Source organism: Mus pahari, chromosome 14 (genome assembly GCF_900095145.1).
Source record: "Mus pahari chromosome 14, PAHARI_EIJ_v1.1, whole genome shotgun sequence".
Lineage (NCBI taxonomy): Eukaryota > Metazoa > Chordata > Mammalia > Rodentia > Muridae > Mus > Mus pahari.
In genome coordinates, this window is record NC_034603.1 from 55,171,487 (window position 1) to 55,182,306 (window position 10,820).

General features: G+C 40.8%; 1 protein-coding gene across 1 annotated transcript in view; it reads left to right on the forward strand.

Annotated features, from left to right (window-relative positions):
* Tex14 (testis expressed 14, intercellular bridge forming factor) overlaps nucleotides 1-10,820 on the forward strand; it is a 96,655-nt gene that overhangs the window by 71,434 nt on the left and 14,401 nt on the right. The window contains exons 22-27 of the mRNA XM_021212705.2: nucleotides 1,626-1,707; nucleotides 2,824-2,886; nucleotides 4,764-4,891; nucleotides 5,942-6,147; nucleotides 7,842-7,938; nucleotides 9,314-9,388. Coding sequence (XP_021068364.1) covers nucleotides 1,626-1,707; nucleotides 2,824-2,886; nucleotides 4,764-4,891; nucleotides 5,942-6,147; nucleotides 7,842-7,938; nucleotides 9,314-9,388 — 651 coding nt within the window. The remainder of the gene's footprint in view (nucleotides 1-1,625; nucleotides 1,708-2,823; nucleotides 2,887-4,763; nucleotides 4,892-5,941; nucleotides 6,148-7,841; nucleotides 7,939-9,313; nucleotides 9,389-10,820) is intronic.

Consider the following 10,820-nt stretch of genomic DNA (forward strand, 5'->3'; position numbering starts at 1 on the left):
AGCTCAGGTGATGAAGTGTTTGCCATGCAAGCACAAGAGCCTGAATTTGATTTCCAGAGCTCATTCGAAAAGGCCTGGCATGGTGGCCCACTTGGGTACTCTCATCACCAGAGAAGTGGATACAGATGGATCCTGGGGTTTCCTGGCCTGCCAGCCTATCCCCTTTGCAAGCTCCAGCCCAGCGAGTGATCCTATCTCAAAAAAAAGGTATTGCTCCTGAGGAGCAGCAGTTGAAGTTGACCTCTGGCCTCCACCTGCCTGTGCACTGTGTACATACACACGAACACACATCAGATGTAAGTGATAATACACAAGTAATACCCAAGTAGCAAGACCCTGCCTCAAAATAAAAAGGCAGGTGGGCAGCATCTGCCTGGCATGGGTAAGTCCTTGGGTTCAGTCCTAGTACTGAAAAAGCTGCAGGCTTTTAGATGAAATGGCTCTCAGGACTTGGGATATGTATACTAAAAGACCCCAGAGTCTAGAGACACCACCTTTCCTGCAGCCTTTACTCATGATCACTTCCTGTGGGTCTGGTACATGAACATGGCCTCTTTGATTTGGAGGAGTGTTTTGTTGGATAAAGGCATGATAGGACATAGAGCAGAAAATGAAGGCCAGTTCTAAACAAACATCTAAAGTGTATGAAAAACCCGAAGGCTTCTCGTTCGTTCTGTTCTTACAGCTTTTCTCTACCCCCTCCTCCCTCTTAGGGCTCTGACATATAACCAACCCCTTCCTATTGTGGCAGGAGTGCAATGGGATCCCAGCTGGTTCTCAGCCTGTTCTGCCGCTGACTTTCTTCTGCATAGCCTTGGCCTGTAGCTCATGGTAAAAATAGTAATAAATTGTGATTGTTAGTTTATGCTTCCTTGAGGTTTATCTTTTAAAAGGAATGTCACAGAAGAGGAATACCAGTCCCCAACATTTCTCTACTAGTTGGGTTTCAGAGTGTCTTGTGTGTCTGCCACAGGCAGCAGTGGGCCTTCTGGTGCCCACCAGCCAGTTGGTTGTTGGGCATTGGGTAATTATGAGCATCTGGAGTCAGAATTTGCTGCTGCTTCTGTGGAACAGCTTAACGATGGGAAGGGAATGAGTTCTGATGCTTGCCTACATACTTGAGAGCATCTTACAGAGAACAGGGCAAGACTGACCTCAGACACTTGGTCCTGGAAAAACGGATTACTGAGCTACCGTTTCAGTCTTTGCCCCACCCCCTGCTCCCCTCTCTATAAACTGTGGTGATCACTAAGAGGCGCAGTTTTTTGGTTGTTTGGGAGTCTTCAGTTAATGATCTTTACCCCAAATCCCTGGAGGTAAGTAAGGATCTTGCTCAAGCACTCTACCACTGAGCTAAAATCCCAACCACTTTGGATTTAAAATCTTAAGTGAAAAGCGCCCCCTGGTGACTATTTACAAGAATACAGTTAGTATCATCATCATCATCATCATCATCATCATCATCATCATCTATTTATTTTTTTTGGGACAGGGTCTCACTATGTAGCTCTGGTTGTCCTGGAACTCACAATGTAAACCAGACTGGCCTTGAACCCAGAGACCTGCCTGCCTCTGCCTCCCAAGTGCTGGGATTAAAGTAAAAATATATTTCTTTATCGTTTCAGCTGAAGACAATTTCCAAATAAGAGAAATATTCGGAAAGAATGCTGAGATTTTGACCAGGCCTCAGTTTCAAGCTCTTCCGTGGTATGTCTGTTATTTTCTTGCTCACTTTCAGGTTCAGAAGCAGTGTTCACTGGTGAAAGTGATTAGATGTATGTACTGCTTGCCTTCAAATGTGTTACCCACTGTACAAATTAGCTCTGAGCAACTTAAGAATATTAGGATTTGTTCAGCAGAATTTGACAGGTAGTGAAAAGGAGTTATTATTTATATTGAGATCCTGGCTTTTGACATTCTATCCATATGACTTTGGTCGTAACACCTTTAAAACAGGAATGATAAAGACAGGCCTGGTGGCATAGACTTATAATCCCAGCATTATAAGTTTAAGGCCAACCTGCCTACATAGCAAGTTTCAGAACAGGCAAGGGATATATAGTGAAACCTGGTCTTAAAATAAATGAACAAATAAAATTGGAATAATAATTCTGAGACTATTGACATAGGAATTAAAATTATAAGCCAAATACTGGTGGCATATGCCTTTAACCCCAGCAGTAAGGAGGCAGAAGCAGGCAAATCTCTTGAGTTAAAGGCCAGCCTGAGTTCTAGGACAGTTAAGGCTATAGAGAGAGACACATGCACCAGCCTGTGTCTTTTCCCTATGTTAAGACATAGGAAAAGCTTTAGTGTGGGATCTGCTTGTAGTTCTATATCCCTGAGTACTCAAATTGAAGCTTAAGCATTGGTTGAAGTAGAAATGGGTCATTTGTTTTCAGTATCTCTTCTGGAGTTTCTTAGTGAAAGCCTTTCTTGGTTCTCTATACCAGAAAGCTGTGTCTCAGTTGCTGAAGCCTCCTGTCTGTGCCTGTTGCTCCAATGTCTGCCTTCCAGCAAAGTTCCTGTGCTCCACTGGCTTTTTAAGGAGCTTGCTCTCTGTCATATAAACCAACTGGCTTATTTCAGAGCTGGGATCACCCGTTGCGAGTATTTGTCCAGTATATGGAGAAGAATTGAGATCCAGTGATGCCAGAGAGCTTGTGACTAGTGAACACTGGGACCAGAACTAGAAACCATACTTCCTGCTTCTGAACTTAGTGCTTTTTCCATTGCCTCTTACCCTAGGCTGCTGAACTGGTCCCATGTTAATGTACTAGACTGGCGAGGAACTCATTAATGTTCTTACTTTTTCTCTCACAGTGCTGAAGACAAACAAGAGGAAACATTAGGGGAGACGCCAAAGGAACTGAAAGAGAAAAACATGTATGGTCACCAAAGAGTAGCTAAGGATATTTGTATAGTTTTATGGAAATATTTGTTTGTAAGAATCTGTATTCCTCCCATTCATTATTATTATTATTACTATTATTATTTTATTATTGTTGTTGTTGTTAAGATACTCAGGTATGCCATGATATGCATGTGGAGTGAGAGGACACTGTGTAGAGTTGGTTCTGTACTTCTACGTTTATGTGGACTCCAGGATGAAACTCAGGCTGCCAAGCTTGTGCAGCAAGTGCCTGTATCCTCTGAGCATCTTTATAGCTCCTGTTCTTACAATAAATATATTTAATATAAATATCTTTCTTTCATCAAAAAGCTAATAGCATCTTATAATCGAGGACACAGAGCAATGGTAATTATGGTGCTAATAAGTTTACTACCTGAGATAGATTAATGTTCTTTCTATATAAATATCCTTTCATAAATGGGAATGGTTTATTTTTATCAGCCAAAATATGTTACAAGTTATGTATTTTTTTGTTTTGTTTTGTGGTGCCCAGACTATAACTCCAAGGCCTGTTTGGCAAGTGCTCTGCTACCATACCATCTCCCTAGCTCAGTGTCTCTCTTTGTTTGTTGTTTGTTTCTTGGTTTGATAGAGGGTTATGGACATGTTCATATCCCCTGCCCCCACCCCACTCAACTATTTTTTTTTTTTTTAATCACTGTAGCCTAGGCTAGCCTCAAAGTCGAGGCAATCTGTGAGGCTTGTAGTCTGGCCTGCAGCAGTCCTTCTGCCTCAGCCTCCCAAGTGTTGAAATTAAGGGCATACATAGGTAAGCTACTATTACTCCTGGTCCCAGAATCTCAATCTTAATCAATTAATCTTTCCTTGTCCCTCCCTCTCCCCCCCCCCGGAATCTTTTTTTTTTTTTTTGAGACAGGGTTTCTCTGTATAGCCCTGGGTGCCCTGGAACTCACTTTGTCGACCAGGCTGGCCTCGAACTCAGAAATCTGCCTGCCTCTGCCTCCCAAGTGCTGGGATTAAAGGCGTGTGCCACCACGCCCAGTGTCCCGGAATCTTTTTTTTAAGTTAGGTATCTTTAAATTGTATTTTATTTTTACTCGTGTTTTGCATGCAAGTGTGTATATTGCTTGTATACAATGCCCAAGAAGGCCAGATGATGACATTGGATTCCCTTGGAATCAGAGTTGCAGATATGATCAGTCTTGTGAGTGCTGGGGACTGAACCTGCTGAGCCATCTCTCCAGCCTTACTTTTAAAGATATTTCTCTCCCACCACCTTTGTTTGTATTGCTTGTTTTGTTTTCCTAGCCAAGGCTTTTTTATGTAGCTCTAGCTATTTTGGAACTCACTCTGTAGTAGACCAGCTGGACATGAACTCAAAGATTCATTTGCCTCTACCTCCTTAGTGCTGGAATTAAGGCATATGCCACCACTGCCAAGCTTAAAGGTACTTCTTAATATTTTCTTTAAGATAGTCTAAAATGTATTGACAAATAACAGTTTTATTAGGAATATACTCTAAAAGTTCTTATTAGAGCAGGACATGGTGGTATATATCTGCACTCACTAGATTAAGGAGCCTGAAGCCATAAGATCATAAGTTAAAGGCCAGCCTGTGGTGAGTTCAAACTTATCAAAATAAAAGATGTTCTTATCAGGAATGTATTATTCTGTTTTTCCAAACATCTCCCCACATCTCACAGTTACTTTGTACCTTTTTTTTCCCCTTTTAAGATTGAATCTTGCAATGTAAGTCAGGTTGGCTTTGAACTGTGTAGCTTTGGATGACCTTGAAGTCATGGCAATCCTCCTACCTTGGCCTCAAAACTACTGAGATAACACAGTTGTACCACTATGACCAGCTTATTATGTGTTCTTAATTCTTTAGATCACTGACAGACATTCAAGACTTGTCCAGCATCACCTATGAACAAGACGGATGTTTTAAGGAAACCTCATGCAAAACACCTAAATTAAAACACGCACCTACTAGTGCCAGTACTCCGCTCAGCCCAGGTAGTCATACACAGGGAAGAATGTTTTTAGAAGAGAAATTCACAGGCCTTTGCTATTTGCCGTGACTGGACATAAGTCAGGATGGCTATTTTCTTCCAGAGCAAAGGTGGTTTTTAAAGAGAACTGAATAGTTAATCGGTGGCCTGCCAGATAGAGGTATGGTGTTAAAGTGTAGCAGGCCTGCCAGGTAGGGTTTTGGTGTTACAGTGTAGCAGACCCTCCAGGTAGAGATACGGTGTTACAGACCCACCCTGCTGGAGACAGCCTACTACAAAATAGTTGATTTCATTTCCATAGTTAAATATCTATATCTTATGAGGTTTTTTTTGTTTGCTTTCTGTTAGTATTAGAGATCAAATGTTGGACTTTGTAAAACAAAGCAAGTTCTTTACCACTGAAATAGATCCACAGCACTACCCTCTCTGATTTTCCATAAAATGCAAAATTGCCCAGCCATAATAGAGAGAAGTTAGGAAATCATTCTCCTCCCCCCCCCAGTAAAACTATAACAAACCAGTTTCCTTTATCAATTCACAGTTTTTAACTTTTCTTTGAGAATGCAGGGAAACTAAGGCAGTAGGTTATGACCCTGAGTTTCCGTTAAAAGTGGTAGTGCTGGTGCTGTGGATAATGTTTGAAGGTTGGTGTTAGGTCGCAGTAGTGCGAACATTCCAGTGCACGAGCACCTCTGCAGTAACTGCAGAAACACTGGATTTTGAAAAGACTATTTTCTGCCAAAACATACAGTCCTTGAATTCTGCCACCAGACATAACCAGCATCAAACATTTATATTTATTTGTTCTTATTTCTAGTAAATTTGTGGCTTAATTTCCCTTTATTTCATTTTGATAGCCAAGTTTACATACATGTGTGTGATTGTGTGTGTGTATGTGTGTGTATATGCCGTGAGAACCTCGAATACAGAGTCTCAGGTTCATGGTTGTTTCAGTTATTAGCAATTTGGAAAATTCCTGGCATTGTTATAGTTTTGTGGTTGTTTTGTTTACAGTGTAAAGAATTTAGACATTTATTGCCCTCTTTTCTCCTAGAGTCGATTTCTTCAGCTGCTAGTCACTATGAAGACTGCCTTGAAAATACCACATTTCATGTTAAAAGAGGATCTACATTTTGTTGGAATGGTCAAGAAGCTATGAGAACTTTGTCTGCCAAATTTACAACTGTCCGAGAGAGAGCTAAGAGCCTGGAATCACTCCTTGCTTCTTCTAAAAGCCTATCTGCCCAGCTGACTGACTCCGTAAGTGCCCAAGTTTTGTTCTACACTTTTATGAGGTCAGTCCAAAGCCCTCAGTGACCGGAAGGACTGAGGTTTCTCCAGATTTGTTGAGAAACATGGAATACGCTAGAATCCTTCCAGGTGTCCCTGGGCTTCCTCTCCAGAGACTGCATTGTGGAAGAGTTCCATTTTGCTTCTTGAAGCCTGCTGCTTCCTCGAGTGCTGGTTGGTCTCCCCGACGCTTCAGGAAGAGCTCGTCTCTGTCACCTCCTCCTCATTCACATGCTCTTTCTTCTTTCTCACTCATACTGCAAAAGTTCAGTTTTTAAAAGAAAACCACAAATTCCTGCTTAATACGACTTATTAAAAACCTTTTAGCTGGCCAGGAGGTGGTGGTGCACACCTTTAATTCCAGCACTTGGGAGGCAGAGGCAGGCTTATCTCTGAGTTTGAGGCCGGCCTAGTCTATAGAGTGAGTTCCAGGACAGCCAGGGCAGTTCCACAGAGAAACCGTGTCTCGAAAAACAGAAAACCCCTAGAACTTTTGACTGACCTGCTCTACTAGTTTGATTTCTGTTTCTGAGATAAAACATTGGCCAAAAACCAACTGCTGAGTTAATTTGGTCTACAGGTTATAGTCCTCCATCCAGGGAGGCCAAGGCAGTAACTTGGTGGTAAGATCTGACGCAGAAACCATGGAGAAACATTGTTGTCATGGTTACTGCTATTGCTGTAATACATACCATGACCAAAGAAATTTATAATAGGAAGAATTTAGGCAGGGGCTTGCATACAGTTTAAGGGAGTTAGTCCATGACTATCATGGCAGAGAGGCAGGCAGGCAGGCAGGTTTGATAACTGAAGCAGTACCTGAGATCTCACATCTGACTCACAAGTTGCAGGCAGAGAGCACAAACTGGGCCTGGCATGGGCTTTTGGAACCTCAAAGCTCACCCTAAGTGATACACATTCTTGAATAAGGCCACACCTTTTAATCCTTCCTAAACAGTCCACCAGCTAGAAACCAGATATTCAACTATATGAGCCCATGAGCGACATTCTCATTTAAATCACAGTTGTTCACTGGCTTTCTCCTTCTGGCTTGTTCAACTACTTATATAGTCTGGGCCACCTGCCTAGGGATAGCACTGCCTGCCCACAGTGGTCTAAGGCTTCCTACATCAATTAGCAGTTAAGAAAATGTCTCAGTCATGCCTAGAGGCAGATCTGTTGGTGGCAGTTTTTCAACTAAGGTTCCCTTTTGCTAGGTATATCAAGGTGACTATTAAAGCTAACTGTGACACCCTGTAGAAGCAGACTGGTTATTTTCTTTAGTACTTAATGGAAAATTGATTGTAAATGTTATTTTGGTATTTGGCTCACAAAAGTTCCTCTTCCAAGTGAGGAAGTAACTAGGAACCTTACCCCTTCACTCAGTGAACTGTTAACTGGGAAGAGTCTGAGTGTCAGGCACCATATCCACACCTAAATAAGAAAGACACAGGCCCGTCTCAAAGTTGCCAGTGCCTTAATGAGGAAGACAGGCCTATGTGATTGCTAAATGCTCAGCAGACAGAGTTGAGAAGGCTTCCCAGAAGAGGTGACTTGTAGGATTTGTAATTTACTGTCCAAAATAAATGGTGAGGAATGAGCTACATGTGTCTTTTTACTCAGTGCACATATTAATTACCACATTTTATGACTTATTTTTATAGAAGAGATTGTGTATGTTGAGTGGGACTGGCTCTTCTAACATTTCTACGGCATTTGTAACATCAACTCATGCTACCAAGAGGAGGAGCCTACCTGGAGGTACCCTTGTTTAACGTTAAAGTAGTTCATAACAGTAAGCCGTTTTAAGAAAGTTTAGGGTGATGTTCATCAATCTTTGATGTGACATTTGGTTTAAACAAAATGTTATTTTCCCTGATTATAAAAGTAGAACATATTCATTATAGAAAACTAGATAAATAAGAAAATGTTTTAAAAACAAAATGATTATGTAATCATAGCACAGCTTGCTGTGTCATACAGTTGTGGTACACTGTTTGTTTCATAGTTTTACTAATATTTACTATATTTTACTATACTGTGCCATATAGCAGTTTTAGACGATGTTTCCCCTTGGCAAGCTCAGCATCCTTACCATAGTTCCATATCCGTGAGGTCAGCTAGTGGCCAATGAAAAGAATTGGAAAAAGATTGCTGTATTGAACATGTGTAGCTGCTTTGTTTCATCTTCCCTAACTAAATAGTACAATATACTAATGATTTACATAGCATTTATATTATATTAGGTATTATTATAAGCCATTAAACACTATGCCACTTTGTATAAGAAACTTGAGCACCCATGGATTTTGGTATTGCTAGGCTAAGAGATTAGTAAAGACTAATTGTGTTTCGAGCATTTCCTCTTGTAATTAGTAATTATATATGTACTTATATATAATTAAGAATGATAATAAATATATAGCAGCTACATAATAATATATTCTATATATTATTTAACCCTTCTCTTACTTGAAAATTTATATTGTTTCCCAAGGCTTATCTTTTGTGCATATGCCTTATTTGAATCTCTGATCCTTTCCTTAGAATAGATTTCTTAAAAGACAGTTTTCAAATCATGTAAGAATGCTAAAACCTTCCAGAGAAAATTGTTTTTGTTGCAGTAATTTCAATGTCTAAGACCTTTGCCATAGCTCTTGGAGTTTCTCTCCAGGGAAAAGAAGTTCTGTATGTTATGTTGAGGGTTTATTATCTATAACCGAGCACTTGGGAAAAGGCCTAAAATATGGTTGTGTCCATACCTCCTGGCCTGATACTCTGCAGAGAACAGCCTTCTGCTTTGTGTTTTTGTTCATGTTGTCTGGTCCATAACCTCTGTTTCTCTAACAACCTGCTCCAAATCATCCCCAAGCCTCTTAGTAAGAATCTGTACCTTATCTGATTTAAGTGTCCTTTGGAAAGGTGTCCTATGCAAAGAGTGGCATATGTGGGATGAAAGTGGAGAGTAGAGGCCATCAAATATTAAGGAAGCCTCTACTAAGACTGTTATGTTAGATGCTCTCATACTCTTCAGTTTATTTCCCCGTTGAGAAAGCCTCAAGGCCATGAAAGCCTAGAAAACTGCTATTCAGGTCTAAGAAGGTGTTAAGTCATTTTCCCCTTGATCTTTTTTAAGAACTGGCAGAAGCCACCTCTCAACATCATCTTGATGAGCTACCACCACCAGCTCAGGAGCTACTTGACGAAATTGGTAAGAAGTGTTCCAATACCCTTGTTTCGGACCCCTTGGCCCCTGTTGGTTATGGTTACTGACCACATTATGGTTTCTTTTTCTTAGGTATCCATACTAGTACAAAAACAACTATCAAGTTGTGGTTCAGTGTACAAATTTAGGCTGGGCGGTGGATTCTAGCACTAGGGAAGCATAGGCAGATAGATTCAGGGCTACATACAGAGAAACCCTGTCTCAGAAAACAAAACAAACAAAAAAGGAATGTACAAATTCAGGAAGGGACAGTTTCTGAATCTAATAATCCACAATGTGGCTAGGATAATTGGCCTGTTTATTTTGTCATTTGTTACAAAGGGGTTTATGGGAAGACTCTAAGATAAAGTAACAAAATTCAGATGTTTTATGGTGATGAACTAATTTTTGTGAGGTTTTTGTGTCGTTTTCATTTTTTGAGATCAGGTTTGCTATGTAGCTCAGGCTGGTCTAGCATGCACTTCATAGCCAGGCTGGTCGATTTACTCAGTCTTTATGCCTTAGCCTCAAGTGTTCCACCATCTAGATGATAAACTCCTTTGATTAAAGGAATTGTTAATATCCCTTTCAATCCAAACCAAATATTCCTTGGAAGTGTATAGCCCTTATCTTTAGGAGGTCCATCTCCTCTAAGCTGTGATGGTTCAGTTCTTGGAGTAGGGCCTACATAGAATTTCTCAAGGGGCACCAGTTGGTTTTCAGACTCTCTGAGGTTTTATGACTCATAAGGAATAAAGACTTAATGCTCTGACTGAAAGCATGGCTATCCTCTAGACTCCTTAGCATAACCTTCAGTGCCTGTCCTTTGACCTAATGAACTTGGGCAATTATAGTATTATCACTGATTTTTTTTTTTCTGAAAAGACCTCTAGGAGTCTTCATGATATATTCCGTTTTTTTTTTTTTGTTTGTTTTGTTTTGTTTTGTTTTGTTTTGTTTTGTTTTGGAGCATTCACATCCAGAGCTCTAGGACCCTGACAGGAGCCTTAAAGGGAAAGGTCTTTTAGAATTCAGGGTATAGGTGATCACTTAAGAACAGCAAGAGAGTGCTGAGCTCAAGAGCTGTCAGGTAGCAGTTTTAATAGTAGTGCCTTAGGGTTTCCGTTGTTGTGAAGAGACAGCATGACCATGGCAACTCTTATAAGTAAAACATTCCATTGGGGCTGTCCTACAGTTTCAGAGGTTCAGTCCATTATACATGGTGGGAAGCATGGCAGCATACAGGCAGTCATGACAGCTAGAAGGAAGTGAGTGTTCTACATCTTGATTCAGAGGCAGCCAGGAGACTCTCTTCTGCAGGAAGCTAGGTAGAGGCTCTCTTCTGCACTGGGCAGGGCTTGAGCATAGGAGCTGAAAAGCTACCCTGACACTGACACACTTCCTCCAACAAGGCTACACCTCTTTTTTTTTTTTTTTA